We start from the raw sequence: 21,829 nt of genomic DNA, 5'->3' as shown, positions 1-21,829 counted from the left end.
GCTATGATGTGGACCACTGACTATGGGGTGCAGTGATGCTCAGAGATGAACTTACCAGGTGCAATGGATGTATCACGATGATGGGAGAGAGTGTTGCTGTGGGGGGAGTGGGGGGCGGGGGCGGTGGGGTTGAATGGGACCTCATATATTTTTTTTAATGTAATTAAAAATAATAATAATAAATAAATATTAAAAAAAATACTGAAAATATCAAAAAGAATAAGGAAAAAATACTCTTCCTCTTAAGGAGATTGCACACCAGTGGGAGAAATTGATAAATAGTTAAAGGGTACTGAAGTTTCTAAGATCTCAATGTAATAATTGTTATCATTGAAGGATATAAGAATAATATGATATTCATAATAATGTAGAATGTTTTACATGTGTTAAAAAGGAAGCAGAGAGAAAAGTTGGCCTATCTCCCTCTGGGAGTTTAGGTTGCCTGCCCCCTTGGCATACTCCTATTCCTCTACGGTGGACAAAATGCCCAGGTAGAGAAAACGGAAGAGAAAACAAACATATCTCTGCCAAAACCTAGAGCCTTCAATACACTTTGTCGTTGGAGAAATGCAAGCAGTGCAGAGTGGATGGGGGAGGCTGTAGGAATCAAAACAGGGGCCATAACCTGGAAATCATTGTGTGGCATCATTCTCTTAGCCTGTTGCTTTCAATTTGGTGTCCATGAAGAGATTGGGGGATTTTTTGTCTCATTATGAGAGTAGTATATATGCATGCGTGTGAGCTTCATTTCAAATATAATCTATGATGCCTTGGAGCTATGCACTCCAGATAAACAGATTCCTAAACTTAATCCACTCCCATAAGTGTGTGCCCCTTATAAATAAGATTTCTTCAAGATGTTACTTTAGTTAAGGTGTGGCCCAAATGAATCAGGTTCGGCTTTAATCTGGATTGCCAGGGTCCTTTCTAAGCAAAATGAAAATCAGACAGAGGAAAAGCCACAGGGAGAACCAGAAGCCAGAAATCAACGGAACTGAGAAGCCAAGACAGGACACCATGTACATGGCCATGTGACAGAAAGCCAAGGACGAGGACTGCCAGCCATCGGTCCCAGATTGCCAGTTTTCCGGGAGAAAACATCACCCTGGTGATGTCTCAGTTTTGTACTTCCAGCCTCAAAACTAATAAATTCCAGTTGTTTAAGCAAACCCATTGTAGGGCATTTGATTTAGCAATGAGAAAACTAAAACGTAATCTAAAAAATTAATATTCATGTATTTTGACCATTAAGAAAATCACCTTAGAAGTGATTACTACCACATGATTTTAGACTTTGCATCTGCATTTGTATATTTAACAAATACAGGTGCCAATTAGTGCTTCTTTAATTGTAACCTGATACATGAGAGTGGTTGAGTTTTCATTCTCCTTATGACTAGTGTCTGTGGCAGAGACTGTTGGTTGTCTCCTAAAACGAGTTTTCCTCTTCTTCCAAAGTAATGGAACCACAAAGGTTTAGATGGTGACATGGCTGTCCAGAAAAAAATATCACATTGCCCAGACTCCCTCACAGCTAGGTGTGGCCAAGTGAATAAGTTCATGTCGTTGAATTATAAACACAAGTGTCCTGTGGCAGCTACTGGGAAACTTCCTTAAAACAAAGATGATTTTCTATATACATCCTTAAGTCTGAGTTTGTAATTGTGCTATTTAAATATCCTTACTGATTCCTTTGTCTGCTGGTTCTATCAATTATCAAGATAGGTGAGCTAACATTTTTGACTGTGGTTTTTGATTTGTCTGTTTTTCCATGTAGTTCTCTCAATTTTTTCTTCACATATTGTGTGTGCATAGTTTTTTGGAACAATATTCACATATATTCAATCATCTCAATGTGATCCTTTAACTGACACTTGCCACATGATTTCACTGTTTCCATTTGCATTTACAGTTCTGATCATTGTGGTGTCAAGTAGTGCTTCTTTTTCACTCACTTTGACAATTCTTGACTATTACATGAAGCATTTAGTTGCTTATAAACATAATTACTGACGTATTTGGATTTAAATTTCCATCTCTTTTTGTACTTTCTGTTTGCCTCATCTTTCCCCCTCCTTTTTTGCCCTTTTTAGATTCATTTTTTGTTTTTTGGGGGGCTTATTTTTTAACATTTCAATTCTTGTCCTCTACAGTTTGGAAGCCATACTGTCTTATTTAATCCTTTAAGTATTTACCACAGAAATAACAACATTAATTTTATTCTGTGGAAGTACAGTGTTAATGAATGACTTTACCTTCTTTTGAGCAATAAAAGACCTCAGAACACTTTTTCTATCTACTCCTTTGAAGACTCTGTGCTTTGTTGCTATGCATTTATTATATTTTAAAGTCCCAGTTTTATACAGCCAATATTCGTTTAGATGTACCCACTTATATACCACTTTCTTTGCCTTTATTCCCTCTTTCTTCTCAGTCCTTACATCTAGCAACATTTTTTTCTGCCTGAAGTACATACTTCAGAACTTTATTTAGTAAAGACAAAATCTTTTTGTTTATTTGTCTGAAAGTGTCTTTATTTGTGTGTAGAATTTTATACTAGTAATTGTTTTCTTTCAGGATATTGAAAATATTCCACTGTATCCTGGTTTCCAATATTGCTGTCAAAAAGTCAGCGACAAGGCTGAATATCCCTCCTTTGAATGTAATCAGTTTTCCCCTTAATCTAATTGCCTTAATTTCTTAGTACGGAAAATTTTAAGCGTGTTCAAAATTACGAAGAATCATCTAATAAACATTCTGGCATTCATCACCCAGCTTCAACAATTATCAACATTTGTCACTTTCGTGTCATCGATTCCCTCATGTGCAGATACTTATACACTTATTTATTTTATTTTTTGCTGGAGTATTTCAGAGCAAATAAAAAATACACATCATGTCATTTTATCTGTTAACACTTCTGTTATGTATCTCTAGTGGACAGGAACTTTATTAACACAAACATTATCCCATTATCACAACTAATATGTTTATCAAGAACAATTAATACCTGCTGTCTGTTCAAATTCCCCACCTGTTTAAAAGGTACTTTTCACACGTGTTTTGTTGGACTCAGGACCAAAACAAATCCTCATATTGCTTTGGTTGTTATTTCTCTTAAGACTATTTTATTATTTCTCAGTCTCACTTCCTCCCTCACCCCACCCCATCTTGCTATTGGTTGTCAGAGACACCATATTCTGATTTCTCTTTTTAAAGATGTTGATTAATTTCATCATCATTATATGACCCAGCAGTCAGATCAGTCAGGTCAAGAAACTTGATTAGAAATTTGGTAAAAAAAATATTTTAGGTAAGTATACCTCCTTAGCGTAATTATGACATAAAAATTGGCATTTCTTCTTCAGTGATGCTAAGATTTACTTGGGCTCAGGTGGTGTCAGCCTGATACCTCCATGTAAAGTTTCCTCTCAACCTTACTCCTAAAGTTTTAACAGCCCCTGAGAACAATTTCCCAGAACTGTTATTTCATTAGAAGTTTCAAAATGGCAATTTGTCTATTTTTATCATTCCTTCTTCAACTCTTCTAAAAATCTTTCCTGTATCAACTTCTTATTTACCATGAAATACAGTTTATGCAGAATGACAGGCTATGTGCTTGATTCTTTCCCATTATTAGTTTTCAGAACAGGGAGTTGTTGCCTCAGTAACCTCCAAAGCTATTTGATTTGTAGGAGCCTTTTCATGATAATTCCTGTGTTCTTTTTAAAAATCAGCTTTATTAAGGTCTAGTTGACATCCAATAAAATTCATTTTAAGAGAACAGCATGAAGACTTTGACAGATGAATACATCCATGTAAACATCATCACAATAAAAACCAAGCCCCCAAAACTTTTCTCCTATCCTTTGAAATCTATCCATGCTCCTTACCCCAGTTCCAAGCAACCACTGATCTCTTCCCATCACTTATTTACCTTTTCTAGAATTTCCTATAAATGAAATCTTAGAGCATGTAGTCTTTGTGTCAAGCATCTTTTTCTTAGCAAAAAAAAAAATTTAGAATAATCCAAGTTTTTTTATGTATCCGTGGTTCTATTCTTTGGCTGAAAGTTTTCCATTTTATGGATGTACACAATTTGTTTAATAATCCACCAGTTGATTGGACATTTGATCCCTGCATATACAGATCAGTATTCAGCCAAAGAAGGGACCTTTCTACAGATATCATTCTTCCCTCCTCTCTCCCTCTCCCTCCTTCACTCTCTCCTTTCCCACCCCTCTGTGCATTTACCTTGTCTCTGGTACTCTGTTTAGCAAATTCTAGCCACTTCAGCCTCACCAAACCCCATTCTCTCTTGATTCAACTCAAATACATCAGTTCCCCTATCTTGCACCACAGCCTGGGAACAGATTGCAAGTTAAAACTTGCAGCAATCTTAGAGCTCATCTAGTTTGTTTCCTTTTTCACAAGGGATCACAAACTTACATTGCCTATTGCCCAGTATCTGAAAACTGTTGTTTCATATGTTTGTTTGGTTTTCTAGTTGTTAAGGCAAGAAGGAAATTCCCATAGCAGTCAGTCCTTCCTTATATCCGTTTGGCAAGATGAAATTAGTTTTCTCTAATCAATTTATACATTAAAATACACCGTTTGAGTACATAGGTCTTTGATTACTACAATATATTTAACATGCAATCACCACCTCAATCTTCTCCCAAAAGTTCCCTAATTGCTTTTTGTAAACAGTCTTCATCCACATCTCTCAAGCCAGTAAACCACTGATCTGACTTCTATCCCTACAGATTAATTTTGCCTGTTCTAATATTTCAAATAAATGGAATCAAGCCATTTATACTCTTTTGCGTCTGACTTCTCTCACCAATATGTCTGTAAGAGTCATTTTATACTGTGAATATATTATCCAGATAATATATTCATAATATACATAATATATTCTTTATTATTGCTAAGTAGTATTCCATTGTGTGGATTAGCCACAATTTGTTTAGCAATTCTATTATAAATAAAGCAGCTAAGAACATTCCTGTACAAGTCTTTTATGGACATATGCTTTAATTTTTCTCAGATGAATATCTAGGACTGAATTGCTAGGACATATGTAAACATATGCCAAGTGTTCTAAGAAACTGTGGAACTGTTTTCCAAAACGCTTGCACCATTTCTACCAGCAATGTATGCAAGTTCAAATTGCTCAATATTCTCACCAGCATAGGATTTGCCATTCTTTTAGTTCACATTTTGCTAGTGAATATGAAGGGCTATCTCATTTTGGTTTTCATTTGGAATTCCTGATAGCTAATTACATTAAACATTTATTCATTTGCTATTAGCCATTTGTATATTTTTTAATTGTCTATTCAAATCTTTTGCTCATTTTTGCATAGGGTTGTTTATACTTTTGAGTTGTAAGTGATCTTTGTATATTCTGTGTCAGATACATGTGTTGTCAATATATTTTCACAGGCTGTTGCTTGCCTTTTCTCTTTTTCTTGTGGTGCCTTTTGAAAAACAGAAGAATTTAAATTCTATGGAGTTTGGTTTATCAATATTTCTCTTGTCTTTTATGATAAGGGCTTTTTGTCTCCTATCTAAGAAATCTTTGCCCAATTCAAGTTTACAATGATTTTCTCTTATCCTTCTTCTAGATGTTTTATAGTTTTAGCCTTCACATTAAGGTATATAACACAATTCAAATTAATTTTTTGTGTGTATGGAGTAACATAAGGATAGGTTTTTTTCTATGTAGATACCCAATTGTTCCTACACTATTTGTGGAAAGAATACCCTTTCCCCAATTAAATTATATTCATGTTTCTGTCAAAATCAACTGACTGTGTACATGAGTCTGCTTCTAAAGTCTCTTTTCTGTTACATTAATCTCATAGGTTTCTCTTCATTCCAATACCATACCATCTTGTTATTTGGAGCTTTATAGCATGTCTGGAAATCAAGTAATGTCTCTCTTTGTTCTTCCTTTTCAAAATTGTTTTGGCTATTCTGAGTTCTTTATATTTCCATTTTCTAATCAGCTTCTCAATATATACCAGAAAAAAAGTTTGCCAGGATCTTGATTGGGACTGAATATATTGACCATTTTGAGAAAAATTAGCAGCCTAAAATATTCATTATGAACTCTTCTTCAATTTCTCTCTGACATATTTTCTAGTTCTGTACTTTATTAAATATATTCCTAAATTTGTTATTATTCATGATTATTTTGTAAACAGCATGTAAATTTTAGTGTTCTATATTTTATGCTGGTTTATCTAAATATAATTTTTGAATATTGATTTATTGTCATGTGATCTGGCTAAAATCATAGAAGATGCTATTTCTTACTATTTTCTACATAGAAAATCAAGTCATCTGTGAGTTTTACTATACTTTCCAATCTAGATGTCCTTTTTTTTCCCTTGGCTTTTTGTACTACCTAGGTCCTCCAATACAGCATGAAATAGAAGTGAAAGTAGACATCCATGATTTGTTTTCATTTTTTGGGGTCTTTCACCATTAAGTATAATATTAGGATAGATGTTTTGTAGATGATCAGGTTAAGGATGTTCCACTCTATCCCAAGATATTTTATATTGATATTGATTTATTTATATTGAATTTTGTCTGATGATTTTCTTCATCAATGTAGATTAATATATATATTTTCCTGCATTCTGTTAATATGGTGAATTTTATTGATTTTAAATATTAAACCAACCCTGCTTTCCTGATATAAGTCCTACATGGTAATCAGATATTATCCTTTTTATGTATTTCTCTCTTTTTAAAAAATATATTATTTATTTATTTTTAAAAGATACATAGATTACATAAAATGTTACATTAAAAAGTATAGGGGATTCCCATATGCCCCACTCCCCACACCTCCCACTTTTCCCACATTAACAACTTCTTTCATTACTGTGGTACATTCAATGCAATTACTGCACACATTTTGGAGCATTACCACACAGCATGCTTCTTGATTTTATTTCCCAGCATTTTGTTCCTGATTTTTGTGTCTTTGTTCCATAAGAGATAGTGGTCCATAGTTTCCTTTTCTTATAATATCTTTTTCTGATTTGGGTATCAGGATAGTGCTGGTCTTATAAAATGAGCTGGAGAGCATTCTTTACTTATCTGTTTTTCTAAAAGTGTTTGGGGAAAACTTTTATCAGTACTTCCTTGAATATTTGATAGAATTCATCAGTGAAACAATATGGGCCTGAAATTTTCTTTGTGGAAAATTTTGATCAGGAATTTAAAACTTTGTGAATATTGGGTTATCTGGGTTTTCCATTCCTTCTGGAATCAGTCTTTGTTAAGTTGTGCTTTTCAAGGAATTATCAATTTCATTTAAGTGGTCAAATTTATAAGCATAAATTTGTTCATAAATTTCCCTTGTTATTCCTTTAACATTGATAGGATATGTAGTAATCTCCTCAATTTCATCCTGATATTGGTAATTGAGTTTCCCTTCTTTTTTTCTTGATTTCCTCTGACAGAATTTTAAAATTTTATTAATCTTTTCTAAGAACCAAGTTTGGTTTTGCTAATTTTCCCAATTATATGCCCCTTTACATTTCATTGATTCCAGTATCTTTATTTTCATTCTACTTATTCTGGCTTTATTTTGCTCTTCTTTTTCTAGCTTGATAAGGTGGTAAATAAGATAAATGATAAATGATTTGTTACTTATCTCTAATTTACTTCTGCTGTAGTCAGAGAATACACTCTGTAAGATTTCAAATTTTCGAAATTGGGTGAGGCTAATTTTCTGGCCTGACATATGGCATATCCTGACGAAAATTTCTCTGGGCACTTAGAAAAATGTTTATTATGCAGTTAGGTTTAGCATTCTGTTAATGTCAATTAGATCAGAACACTTGATAATGAGCTTTAGATTTTCTATATCATTACTGACCTGTTTTTCTACTTTTTCTATCAGTTACAGAAACAGTGGTGTTAAAATTCTGTGATTTTGATGATTCTGGATTTGTCTATTTCTCCCTTGAACTTTTCAGTTTCTGCTTCATGAGTTTTGATGCTCTACTATTAGGTAGATAAATATTTAGGATTAATATAGATTTTCTTGGTGAATTACTGCCTCTATTCATGAAATGCCTTTTAATCTCTTGTAACACTGCTTGTCTTGAATTCTACTTTGTCTAATATCAACACAGACATGCCATCTTACTCATACTTACAGTTTGTATGGTATACTTATGTCCATCTTTACCTTCAAACTATGTGTCCTTATATTTTTTTATGTTTCTCCATTAGTACATCAATAGTGTGCTTATTAATATAGTTAGGTTTAAATCTACCATCCTGCTATGTATTTTACCATTTATTCTTCTCTTTTTGTACTTTTCTTTTTTCATTCCTGCTTTCTTTGGGGTTAAATAAATATTTATTTAGTACACCCATTTTATTTCCTCTACTAGCTTTTTTGCTATACCTCTTATTTTTATTTCTAGGAATCACTCTAAGGTTTTACCAATATTAATCTTTAACTTACTGATGTCTGTTTTAGATCAGTATTGTGCTACTTCAAAATTCACACTCCACGTCTGTCATTTCCCATATCCACGACCTCATTCTCACTTCACACCTAACCTATTCCAATCTTGCTTCACACTTCAATATTTCCATTTCACATATAACATAAACACACAACAGTAAATTTATTTATCTACACCAATCGTTTGTATAATGTCATATCATTTACTTCTACACGTGTTATAAAGTCCATTTTCCAATGTTGTCATTTTACTTTATTTACTTATTTTTTTAAAGATTTATTTATTTATCCGCCCCCCCCCCAGTTGTCTGTTCTCTGTGTCTGTTTGCTGAGTGTTCTTCTTTTGTCCACTTCTGTTGTTGTCAGCGGCATGGGAATCTGTGTCTCTTTTTGTTGCGTCATCTTGCTGCGTCAGCTCTCCGTGTGTGCAGCCCCATTCTTGGGCAGGCTGCACTTTCTTTCGTGCTGGGTGGCTCTCTTTATGGGGCGCACTCCTTGTGCATGGGGCTCCCCTATGCGGGGGACACCCCTGCGTGGCCTGGCACTCCTTGCACGCATCAGCACTCCGCATGAACCTGCTCCACAGGGGTCAAGGAGGCCCGGGGTTTGAATCACGGACCTCCCATGTGGTAGGCGGACGCCCTAACCACTGGGCCAAGTCCACTGCCATCTTAACATTTTTTTAATTTTATTTGATAAATTGTGCTGACAAATATTTACTTTTATGATCATAAAGAATATTATTTTATAGTTTTCAATTCTTATAATATCTTCGGTTATTAATCAGGGTATCATGAGTCATAAAAAGAACTGGAAATATATCCTCTGATGATTTGGAGCTGTCTGTACCCCAGAAAAACATTTTCTTAAACTTACTCCATTCTGTGGGTGTGAATCCAATGTTTAAGTAGGACCTTTTGGTACTAAGGTGGGGCCCGTCTCAGTAAGGATGGGTCTTAATCTTATTACTTGAGTCCTTATAGCCAGCATGATATTCAGACAGAGAGAGAAAGAAAATCAGAGGAAGAAGAAGCTGAAAGTCAATGGAAACTGTAAGATAAGGGAGAGGCCAGAAGAGGTCTCCTATGCCATGTGACATAGGAGTCCAGGAAAACTAAAGCACCCTGGAAGAGTTTGTATAGAGTTGGTATTATTTCTTTCTTAATTTTTGGTAGAATTTCCCAGTTTTCTTTGTGGAAAAATTTTAACTTTAGCCAAAAATTTTAGTAGATATAAGGCTGTTTAGATGATCTGTTTCTTCCTGAATATGCTCTAGTTTTTTATGTCTCTCAAGGAATATGTCCATTCTTTATTGCTGATAATATTCTTGGCTCTGAAAACTATTTTGTTTGATATTAATATAACCACCCCTGACTTCTTTTAATTAGTGTTGGTATGCTTTCTCTTTTTCCATCCTTTTATTCTTATTTGTGTTTTTATGTGAAAGTATTTTTTGTTACATCATTCAGTGGGGTCTTTTTCTTTTGACCTAACAATCTATGTTGTTGGATAAGATGGTAAGACCATTTAAATTTACTGTGATTTTTTATATTGTTTGGTTTAAATATATCATTGGGTATTATTTCCTGTTTATACAATCTTTTCTTTAGCCTTCTTTCCTCCTTTTCTGCCTTTTTTTGGGCTTAATATTTTTATTATTTCATTGTATCTTATTTATTGACCTGTTAGCCATAATTCTTTGTTGTATTATTTTAGTGGTTGCTTTAGATTAAAGGGACATTATATTGTGAACACAGAGTATAAGAACTTACAACAGTATACTTCCATTTCTTCCCATTTGGGTGTTGTGATATTGTTGTAATGCATTCTACTTCTATATGTACTATAATCTCACAATACATTGTTATTATTTTTGCTTTAAACAGTCAATTATATTTTAAATAGGTTTAAGAATAAGAAAAAGTATATTTACTCAGTTATATACTATTTCTTATACTCTTCATTCTTTTATGTAGCTTGGATTTACATTTGGTATAATTTTCCTCCTACTTTAAGGACAGCCTTTATATTTCTTAAATTGTAGGTCTGTTGCTGATGAATTCTTTTACCTTCTGCATGGCTGAAAAAGTCTTCAATTTTCCTTTGTTTTTGAAGATATTTTTGTTGAGTATATAACCCTCAGTTGACGTTTATTTTCTTAGAAATTTAAAAATCTTGATCCACTATCTTTTAGCATGATTGTTTCACACAAGAAGACTACTGTAATTCTTATGTGTTCCTCTGTATGTGATGTGTTCTTTTTTCCTGGATATTTTCAAGATTACCTCTTCATTACTTGTTTTCAGAATTTGACTATTATATACCTTGTAATAATTTTAGCCATGTTTCTTTTGCTTGGGATTCATTGAGCTTGGGATTCATGGAGCTTCTTGTTTCTGATACTCTGCCCTGCTAATGTTAGCTGTCTTGGCCTTTGTAGAATTCCAGTGTTGTCTACTCAACTTACTTCCTGGATGCCCTCTCCTGTGGCTGTTGCCTGTAAACTCTCTCTAGGACTAAATTGAGGCAATCATAGGGATCTTTGGCTTGTTTCTGCTCTCTCTAGGACCACTGTTTCATATGCCTCATGTGCAATATTAAAAAATAAACATTATTTCATAAATTTTGTCTGCTTTTTAAGTTGTTTTAGTTAAGAGAGTAAATCTAGTCTCTATTACTCTGTCTTTACCATAAGCCAGCAACTAATTTTTATTGAACATCCACTATGCACCAAACACATTTTTCATTCAATTCTACCAAAAGCCCAATGACGTAGGATACTCTTAATCCATTTTATAGACAAGAAAACTAGGGAATAAGAGAAGAATACTCATTAAATTCATACATCCTATTATACAGACTAATGCTTTGATCCCAGATGTGTTTGACTGCAGAAGCATGCCACCTCCATGTAAAAGAGAGAATTATAGAAAAGTATATGAATGTGAATTAATGAAATAAATTCTGCTGAAATTCATTTTATTTATAACCACTCTACTGAGAAATTTAAACCTCTTCCTTTCCTGGTGGTGGTAGTAGGAACATGTTATAGGAATGGCATAGCTTTATATTTCCAATCACTATCTGTGTTAGCCTTCTTTCTTGTCATTTAATGATATCGTTGGAAGATTCCACACAGTAATAGTCATTTCTGTTATAACAAATCCAGCCCACTTTGAATTTCCAATCTCATATACAATTTAAACCCTTCCACACTGGAATCCAAGGGGGTTATAGGAAGGGAAGGAGCATGATGGGCTCTTTCCTTCTTCCCTCTCCATCCCTTTGGGTTGGAATTGGGAGCATGATCTAGTCCCTTACCCTTTCCATACCTACACCCCATGAGGTTGTGGGCTAGGAGGAGGGGAATATGGGAAGCATATATCTCTCTATATAATTCCTGTTATAATTGTGGTGTTGAGGCTTCGCTGTTGTTTCCCTCACTATTCTTGATTCATTTTTGCGGCTGTCCTCCATTTTTAAGATAATGTCTACAGTGATGCTCAATGTGGTTTTCATGATGAAGTTCACCTTCACTCAGCTCACCTCTGCCTCTGGCTCCATCTGGCCCTGCCTGTGCTTTTATCGAGTTCTCGGGTAAAGTATTACCTTATTTGGCCTAGGGGCTTCCAGGACAACCCCGTGGTTTCTGCTCCCTCATATAATCTTGATGCTTCTTCACATGGAGCCAGGAAACTGCTGGGATCCTCTTTGGGACTCTCAAAGTTGCTGAGGAGAACTAGAATGCACGTGGCCCCTATCCTCCTCCCAGACACCCCACAACAAAGCTTTTCTTGCCCTTCTGCCATGGATTATTTTAGCAAGTCTGTCCTCTTCAGGTCTCTCAAGATGAGACGCAGGAATCAAGCTGTTCTCAGAATACTCCCTCATATTGTTAGCCCTGGGGGCAACAAAGGGATGGGGCAGGAGTTGTAATATCTGTAATTCATTGAACCTCCAGCTGGGGAGTGTGACACCAGTCTCCCCTTGTGTATGTACCCCATTCTCTATGATGATTCTCTTGGCATCCCACCCCATTCATTTGAATTCTGGAAGTGAGAGAAGTACCTCACCGGCAGGGGGATGTGAAAGGAATTCTTCCCTCTGAAAGAACAATGGTGACTTTCCTTCTCCCTCTCCCAAGTAATCTCCTTATAATAGCTTGTTTGCTGGGTGATGATTGTGAGTAATAGGGCCTGCCTAGCTGCCTCTCCATTGGCTCTGGGGAGATTAATAGGCCCCAGGATTGGCAGCTTTCTTTGGACTGTGCAGTATTAGTGCCTATTGTTTTCAGCTAGGGCCCCAAGGCAACAGTGAAAGTCCCACTCAACATCTTGTTACATAACCAATAGTTCAACTTGACATTCGCCTCCAGCTGCCAAAAACAAAAAACAAAATTTCATTTAAATTTCAAGCTGCCTAAAGTTGTCGTCACCCTTTCAAACATTTTAATAAGCAGAGGCTTGAGAGAAGTCAGTCAGGTGTGCAGCAAGGCAATAATGATAATAATAATTATTATTACTCTCTTGCATAAAACTTGCATAATCATGACAATAAAACAGGTTCCTTTATCTTGGGTCTAATCTGGATTTCAAGAAGTAGGAATGCGCTGTGAGGGTTCAAGGAAGGCAGAAAAGGAGAGAGAGAGAGAGAACAAACGGTATGACTCTCCTTGCTTTCATTCTTCGCTCCCATGGACACAGCCCAGAAGGAGCACTGTGGGCCCCTCAGAGGGGGTGGGGTGGTGGCTAGAAGCTGGCAGGTTTCCTTCACTCTCAAAGCTGTTTAGAGCTCTGGCCTCTCCACCAGGGATTGGTGCCCATGGCCCAGGGAATTAGCATTCCTGACGGGAAGGGTGGTGACAAAAGAAGGAAACTTTCAAGTACATTCAACATGTTCCCTCTCAGCCATCTCCAACTGTGCCCTGCTCCACACAAAAACACACGCCACTCACATATTTACTGAAGGAAAGCAGGTTCTTCAATCTAGACTCAGCCAGGCCTAGCAAAAGGGACAAGCATTTTCACAGGGAGAAACTTGGATTTGTAGGTAAGTGCTATTTATTCACTGTGTTTTTAAATAAAAGTTTAGACGATACTCAGCCTTAAAATGTGCTTTATTCTGTGTCCTAACCTTGTGTCCCCCTTTTCAATACTCAGCTTTTTCCTGTATTGTCAACAACAAACACTTATTGGTAGCAATTCATTTATATTCTGGGCACGTATTGTGCTTTTAGCTCTCAGATGAGTATTACAAAGAATTCAAAAGGAAGGAAAGATATGGCCCTGCCTATTAGTGCTATAGAACTTGGAGGGAAAAGAAATTGGTGTGGGATTGGGCATCAGGATACATGAAAAGTAGGGTCTGGCATATAACCTGGGGCAGGAATAGAAGAGTTTATGCCAATCCAGGTGGTTTCACCAGAGCTGCCCATACTACTCATTTTGGATGCCTGTTCTAGTTCTTAATCAGGAGACTCCACTCTGTCCACCCTTTGAGATGCTGATTTTTCACATTTGCTGTGCATTATTAAGCTCCAGAGTCACAATGCTGAAAGCTCCTTGAGGGTAGGTACTATGTTTTGTTCAAGAGCACCCTCAGCTCTTAGCACAGCACCTGGCACATGACAGTCTGGATGAAGCCATGCATATGTAAGTGGATTGGAAAGGCCCATAATGGCTCTGTTCTATGTTCTCAAATCCTCCCCATCCTGACCCATACCTCTAAGCAGGCTCTTCAGGAGGCTTTATGGAATAGCAGAAGTGTCTCCTCTTATAGGATGGATAATACCTTATATATGTAAGAAGTTTTTTTTTTTCAAAGACCTATTGATACTTTTCACTTGATCTTTGCAACAGTCTAATTGGGAGATACATGGGGAGCCTATTATCTATTCCTGTTTTATTGACAAGGAGACTGAGGCTCAGATGAATGCTTTTACCCTCAATTCTTTAATTTCACTCTTGAAACTCATTTCACTACAGAGCAAAAGTAATTGCATTTGATTGGGTGGCTGTGGTTTCAGAAATGTGCAAGTCCCAAACAGAGATCTTTGACTGAAAACCAGGAGTCAATCTCTCCGTCTTGCTTTATCAGGTTAATTGCGGTGCCTGGGAGAATCATATTTTATTGCCTCTAGATCATGAAGCGAACGGAGAAACACATGGCCAAGGGACTGTTGTATAAGCACTTTGATTTGGAGAGAAAGTATGCGAAACAGGCTGAAGCCCGACTCAGCCAAAGATTGCAGAGCCTGGAGGATATCTGCCTCTACCACATGAAGTGGTTGACCAGGGAGCAGAGACAGCTCCAAAAGGAACTGCAGAGGCTGCAGCAAGGTAAGGCTTCCAGCACCAGGCAGAGGCAGAGCAGCACAGCAAGTCCATCACTTGCTGAGGTGAGAGTAACCTCCTTTCCTCTAATCAGGGGCCCTCTCAGGACCATAGACACCAAGGAAGCAATACCTCCTCGTTTTAACCTGGACTTTAGGCTGCCAAACCCTTGCCTCTCCCAATTACACAGCTCTTTGGAGGAGCCCATTCACAAATGTTCTTGAGCTAACACTTCTCAGGCTTCTAGTTACTGCAGACTTTCAAATTAGCTCTCTTGTTTAAATCCTTAGTTTCCCACTTCCTTATTTTATTTCTCATTCTTCTTTTCTTTCACATTTTCTGGGTTGCTTGGTTTTACCCCTCTTTTATGTTTGGTCTCTCTGTTTTGGATCTAGCAGCCATTTCTTGAGCATCTATTTATGTACAAATCACTCTCCAACCCTTCTGCTTTATGAAAGGAAAGCCAAAGAAGAAAGTTCTTCAGGATTAGTGGTCAGAGAGCAGTACATATAGCAGTAGCTGACTGAAGTCCTCGCTCCCACAGGGGAGGGGAGTGGGCCAGGAACACCAGGCAATTTTAATACTCACCAATTTGAGATTCAGGCCCTCCCTTTCCTCTGTGGAAAATGAATTTCTCACCTAACTCCCTTGTGCTCCAAAGTATATTCACACTAAAGCCTGCAGATTTTGCTTGGGATTAGAAATTTCCAAGTAGGCAATAGCGTTTTCTTTGAGTATATGTTTTTGTTCGTTTCCCCAAAGAGTTCCCTTTACCATTAAGCTGTGTTCTCGTGTTCTTTATAATAGTCCCTTCCTGTAAAAACTCCTGCTCCAAAGGCTTAACCTTTTCCAAACATACACATCACTTAAAAGAGTAATGTTGCTAGCTTCAAAACAGGTCATCATTGCAGAAGGCAGAGTTACCCATTAGAGTGAGAATCTCAGCTCCTCTAAAGCTGTCTAAACCATTCAATAAAAACAAGGGACAAACTACCTTCCCAATGATTCCATCTTCATCCCTTTAAAACAGGATGGTTAAGAAGACAGACTCTGGAGCCAGATTGTCAGGGTTAATTTGAATCCCAACTCTATCACTTACAAGCTGTGAGCCTTCAGTGTTTACTGGATCTGTATGTGCTCTGTTTCCTCAAATGTAAAACAGGAATGATGTTACCTAACGCATGAAGTTATCTGAGAATTCAGTGAGCACTTTTAACCGTACTTAAACACAAAGTACCTGTTACTTATTTGCTCTTTTATGTATATATATATATGTTTAATCTTAACTATCAATAGATAAAAGATGGTCACTGGATTGAAACTTGTCTACAACTTTATTTAAAGTTGTCACAATTGTGCAATTTTGGTAACTATTTATCCTTGTCCTCCATTAAAATAATTAGATTTTTTATCACTTCAATATTCAGCCTAACATAGGTATATCTCAGCTCTTCAAGACTATAGTCCTTCTTATTTGAGGCAAAAGCAAGAAACAAAGAGCTCTAAAAATGATGTCAATTTTTCCAGAGTAAAGCTAGGTGCTATGGTTGAATATAGAATCTTTTAGGTCCCGGGTTCAATCCCTGGCCCCAGTACCTCAAAAAAAAAAAAAACAAAAAACAAAAATTAGAATGTAGAATCTACATATCTAATTTTTGGACACAAAACCCAAGAGTAATATTCAACAGACTGAACTATCCTGAGCTCCAGCTTCAAGCTTGAAAGGTCGCCTTGAGCAAGTAGCTGAACTTCCCAATATCAATGTCCCCATTTGTTATAAATAGTTACACCAATCTTGAATGAGTACTCACATACTCACAAAGGATCTTAGAAGACATTAGATCGACTACCACTTCCATTCTCAAAAAAAAAAAAAAAACCCTGAGATCAGATACCTATCCTCAGGAGAGTGTGCAAAAGTTGAGGCTTGAAGTAATGGCTCTCCATGCTGAGAAGACAGTTTACCTCAGTGATTGGTGGTGTGGAAAGTGTCTGGACAAGGAGGCAGAAAACCTTGATTTAGGGGCCTCTGCTTCCATGTCCTTTCAAAAGTCCTGTCTTCTCTGAGCCTCAGACTTCCTGATAGTAAAATCAGGGGAGAGGAAAGGAAACAATATGAATTAAGTATTAGATGGAGTCAGACATTTTGCCAGCAATATTTTTTTGTGATTCATTTGACAAATCCTTTTTCAGAGTCAACCATATACCAGGTTAATGGGTTGCTTAAAATGCATTTTCCCAGGCCTCATCCATAGAAATTCAGATCAGTAGGCCAGGGATTAGACTCAGGGATCCACATTTTTATGGTTGAGATTATGCTGAGGTACATTACTCTGAAACACATGGTTTGTGGACCAGACTTGACAAACACATATTGAGTACAGATATGAAAAAGTATAGTTTCTGCCTTTGAGATGTTCACATTTAAATTGAAAGGTAGCTGTGTTTGCAAACAATTATGATAGAAAATGTTAATGGCCAAATTGGAGGTTCTTTTTACAAAGTAGGGTGGGAGCATAGGAAAGTTTCTATGTCCATTAAGGAGTCCCAGGTAGGAAGTCCCAGAAAAGGTAGTGTGTGAGCAGAATATCAAGCAAGGAGGAGGAATAGGGGAGTTTGTCATGTGGAAAGAGGCCATTGCCAGCAAAGGAACAGTATGTACAAGGGCACATGAATGAGAATGAAATGTTACAAGTAGCTCAGTCAGTACTGCAGGAGTGAAGCATGTGAGAAGTGAGGGGTAGAGGTGTAGGAGCAACGGTTAGTGACAAAGCTGCATGGAACAGTGCCTCCAATCAGGAAGAGCTTGATAGGTCTTGCAAAAGAGTTTAGATTTCACCCTGTAGTGTTTGAGAGTGGAAAGATTACATGTTCACAGGTCTGAAGGGTCAATCTGACTGCGGTGCTTAAGGTAAAATAGACAGAGGTCAAGCTAGAGTCAGAGTAGACCTCTTAGGCAAATTCTAAAGTTCAGTCCAGTTTGAATGTCTAAAATAAGGCACTGGTTATGGTGAATGAAAGGGGAATACCAGCATCTCGAGACATTTAGGAAGCAGAATTGCCAGGGCTTGATGACTATCTGTTCAAGGGCAAAGAAAACCAGTGTCAAGAAAATATTTCCTGGCACAAAGTAGGCATTCAAACACATGTGCTAAATTAGATAAATGGTTAGATAGAAGATGCCATTCCTTTGCAGAACACTGGAGAAAGTTCAGGTTTCAGAGAAAAAAAAATATGCTCATTTCTGAGCCTGGTGGTTTCAGAGATCTCAAACACAGACGAGTGTCCTGGCTGGGAAAATTAGCTCAAAATCCCTCATTTATGGGAAATGAATGAAGCTCTTACATGGAAAAGAACTCCCCTCACTCACAGAGACACCAAAGGAAGAGGGGCTCACAAAGGCTGATCTCTGTGTCCTGACTACATCACAAGGGACTGATCAGATAACAAGGACATTATACATTGAATGTGAATTCTAGGCCCCTTGTTTGGTCATGTTCCCTCTGCCTGGTGCCAACTTTAGGCTTTTTGTAGATTTATGATGCTCACTCCCATTAGAGCAAGCTAGTGCAAGACTTTCAACCACAAATGACCAACTCAAGATGTCTTGAAAACAAACCAGGTCCTCTATAGCAGCTATGACTATGATTGCTGAAACACCAAATCAAAACATGAAAAATTCCCTTATTCATGACCAGCCATTGAAAACCAGAGCCACAGGCGGGTAGGAGGTCACATATTTGCGGTGATCGACACAATAGGACACCATCTCTGGGTATAGCTCACACCCAGTTATTTTGTTTTTGAAAACACCATGCTTGCCAAATAAAACATTCCAACAAAACCTCCATGAGCCTCACCAGTTTACAGCCTCTGATCTAAAGCTTTTCTAAATCTTCTGTAACATGCTCTAGGTAAACATTGGGGCACTGCTTTCAGTTTTCTGTTTTCTTCCATTATGCAGACACAGCCTAGTGTATTATGTGATGGAAGGGTATTCATTCATGGATACTTATAAAGACCAGTTTCCAGCATTTTTTTTCTTCTCTTATTAATGTACTCAAAGCAGAAATCACCAAGAAAAAATTCTCCTCCTGTTTTGGGAATGGAAACCAGGAAAAACCAAAAGATGCTTATGTGTTCCCACCACAAGATGGGCAGAAGCACAGAGCCCTGCAACCTAATAAACTTAGGTAAGAAAATATTTATTAATCTCTTAAGTAGCATTGAATCCCTCTTCCAATTTGACCTCTTTAAATAGTCCTTCTCTCCCTGAAAAAAAATGCTTCCTTCCCTTTCTTAAGTGAAGAGATATTCCTGCCTTATTCTCACTATCCATTTTCACCCTCTACCCCATTCTCACCCACTTATCTCAGCTGATACCACATTAAAGGGGGTCATAGTCTAATAGCTTGAATGATCTAAATATGAAACTCACCATCAGTTTTGAAAGCTCTCTCTTCTTTTTTCACCTCCTTTCCCAGAGCATTGCCAACCAATATGCCCCAAGAAATATGCAAAACCAAGTCCCAGATGCCTTCTTTCCATCCAACTGGCATGAAAGTTTCCAAGAGGAGCAAAGATCGATCACTATCTCAAAACTGCAGAGCTGCTGGCTTCACTGAAGAGAAGCCACAAGTCCCAGAGAAAGCTTCCATAAACCCGCCCAAGGGTGTAGACTCCAAGAGGAATACCTCTATTCTATGTCAAGGTCAAGAAGTCTCCACAGACACTCTAGACCAAGGCCGTGGCTCCAGCCCAGCCGGTGACAATGGAATGACACACGGTGATGAGTCTAGATCAACAGATGACACTCTAAAGCCAGATCAGGATGCTGGAAAACAAATTACTTGGAATCCCATGGAGCAGGCAAGAAACTTCAAGGCTGAACCCACAAAGGCAACCTATTTAGAGTTGTTTGAAAAGGCTAGACATGCCCACTATATCCGGCACAGGGCTCCCCCTGAGTCTGAGAGGTTGCTTAGCACTGGCGAGATATTTGGGCATGAGGAGTCTTTACAGTCCAGGGAAGCAAAGGAATGTGAGAACAGGCTCACCATCTAAGTTACTTCCTCTCTAACCATCTAATATAGCCTCACAATAACATATAATCACAGTGGAAATGTGTTCCTCAAATAACTGTAAAACAAAATACAAAAAGAAACAGAAATATTTGACAGAATTTTATTTTAAACTCCAGGTTTTCCCCACCTTTAACAGGGATATAATCACTACACTGAGTAAACAGTGCTAGCATATGAAAAATGAGGGGAAAGGCAAATCTTCTGAAAATATCTTCAGTGACGCTCAGGTATTTCTAATGCCATGAAAAATATGAATCTACTTTGTTGATGACTGGACTTTTCCAGAAAAGAAAAGTAAGTGTCCTCCTTTCCTTTATCCTTCTTTCTATAAGAGATTCTTATAGTGCCACCTGCTGGCAAAATGGCATAGCACTTTCTGTATGTTTTAATTTCATATATGTTGGTGGTAATAATGTATACTATAAACTATAAAGTGGCCCACAAATAAAAATTGCTTTCTGTCACAGCTCTGTGTTCCTTTCTGAAGCCCCCTTCTTGCTTTCTTCATTTCCAAGTAGTTTTCTTATTCCCACTTTAAACCCACTCACATCAAACTTTTCAGGTCTTATTAAAAGATTAACAAATAATTTGGTGCTCCCACACCCTTAAATGTCTCCCAACCTACTGTCAATGTCACAACACAACATATAGAGAACGATATCCAGGTTAAATGAGAGGTACTAAAAACTTCTTTTTAAAATTATTGTTTGAGGGAAGCAGCTGCAGCTCAATCAGTTGGGCTCCCATCTACCATATGGGAGGCCCTGGGTTTGTGTCCCGGGGCCTCCTTGTGAAGGCAGGCTCGTCCACATGCCATGAGTGCTGCCTGGGCAGCAAGCGCCACAGAGTGCTCCTGGCCCACAAGAGCCGCGGAGAATCGACTCAGCAAGGTGACGCAACAGAAAAAAAGGGAGACAAGCGAAAACGCAGAAGAACGTGCAACAAATGGACATGGAACAGACAGCAAGCAAACCGCAAGGGGGAGAGATGGAAATAAATAAATAAACATATATATTGTTTTATGAAGGCCACTAAGACTTGAGCCACACTGTAATTGAATCTAGTAAACTTTTTTTCCCATCCAGCTGGTCCAAACGTCACATTAAAAATGTGTAATAGCATAAGTTAGCAGAAAACAAAAGCTCTAATGCATTTTGAACCTATTACCCACTTAACTGAATGCAGAATAAAACCATCATCTCTTTTATCATTTATTCTTTATCCTGACTCTATCATGAAAAACCCCTTGCACTTTTAGGTCCAGGGTCTTAAAGAAATCAAGCACCCACAAGTGAGCAAATTCAGATATTCAGTGCAATAGCCTTGCTCTTCAGCCTGAGGTGATATGCTGTAGAACAGAAGTTCTTCTGGTCTAGAGAAATAAGGAGTAAGAAAGAACCATAAGCTCCACCAGTCTGGAGAAGCAGGGAATAAAAAAGAACCATAAATAATAATACCTAAGTATGGTTGAATAAATACCAATCAGAAACAAAACTTTTAAAAGAGATGTTCCTGGGAATCATTGGACAATATTGAGAGTTAAGGGGAAAATATAACTTTTTATCTTAATACCTCACCAAGTTAATATTTCTCAATCCAACCTATATAGAGGTATTGGGCTAAGTCATATTTACCAGAAGCCTACAAGAATCTACGGTGTGGTCCTCATCTCAGATGTGGCTGGATGGGATGGCCTACTTGAGATTTATAGGGAAAATAGTTTACTTAATTTGATGTTATATGACGTCATTTCCCCACCTTCCTATGTCATAAATTTCCCACTTCCCTACCACTATTGTGAATCTGTCACTATGTATCCTAATAGTTAATTAAATTCTTTTGAATTGCTCGAGTTTCATTCCATTAAAGTTGTGCCATGAAACTGGGCAATGAGGAAATCTTCCTGGTAG

At 37.4% G+C, this 21,829-nt stretch overlaps 1 protein-coding gene and 1 long non-coding RNA gene across 4 annotated transcripts in view; one reads left to right on the top strand and one right to left on the bottom strand.

Moving 5' to 3' along the window:
- Positions 1–19,827, bottom strand: part of LOC101416905 (uncharacterized) — a 130,480-nt gene extending 110,653 nt beyond the window's left edge. Inside the window, exon 1 of the long non-coding RNA XR_011645468.1 lies at positions 19,274–19,827. This is a non-coding gene — a long non-coding RNA (uncharacterized lncRNA). The remainder of the gene's footprint in view (positions 1–19,273) is intronic.
- Positions 13,334–20,954, top strand: CCDC190 (coiled-coil domain containing 190). Of its 3 annotated transcripts, none has more exons than XM_004449386.4 (4): positions 13,334–13,552; positions 14,643–14,841; positions 18,902–19,028; positions 19,320–20,954. In XM_004449386.4, the coding sequence occupies exons 2-4, from the start codon at positions 14,646–14,648 to the stop codon at positions 19,897–19,899; spliced, it is 903 nt and encodes a 300-aa protein (XP_004449443.2). In that variant the 5' UTR covers positions 13,334–13,552; positions 14,643–14,645; the 3' UTR covers positions 19,900–20,954. The 3 variants fall into 3 exon arrangements, with proteins under 3 accessions (XP_004449443.2, XP_004449442.2, XP_004449444.2); XM_004449385.4 differs by having other exon boundaries at positions 14,600–14,841; XM_004449387.4 differs by having other exon boundaries at positions 13,336–13,552; positions 14,600–14,841; positions 18,905–19,028.
- Positions 20,955–21,829: the final 875 nt, after the last annotated feature.

Source organism: Dasypus novemcinctus, chromosome 13 (genome assembly GCF_030445035.2).
Source record: "Dasypus novemcinctus isolate mDasNov1 chromosome 13, mDasNov1.1.hap2, whole genome shotgun sequence".
NCBI lineage: Eukaryota > Metazoa > Chordata > Mammalia > Cingulata > Dasypodidae > Dasypus > Dasypus novemcinctus.
The sequence above is the reverse complement of the archived record's forward strand: the minus strand, read 5'-3'. Positions and strand labels throughout refer to the sequence as shown.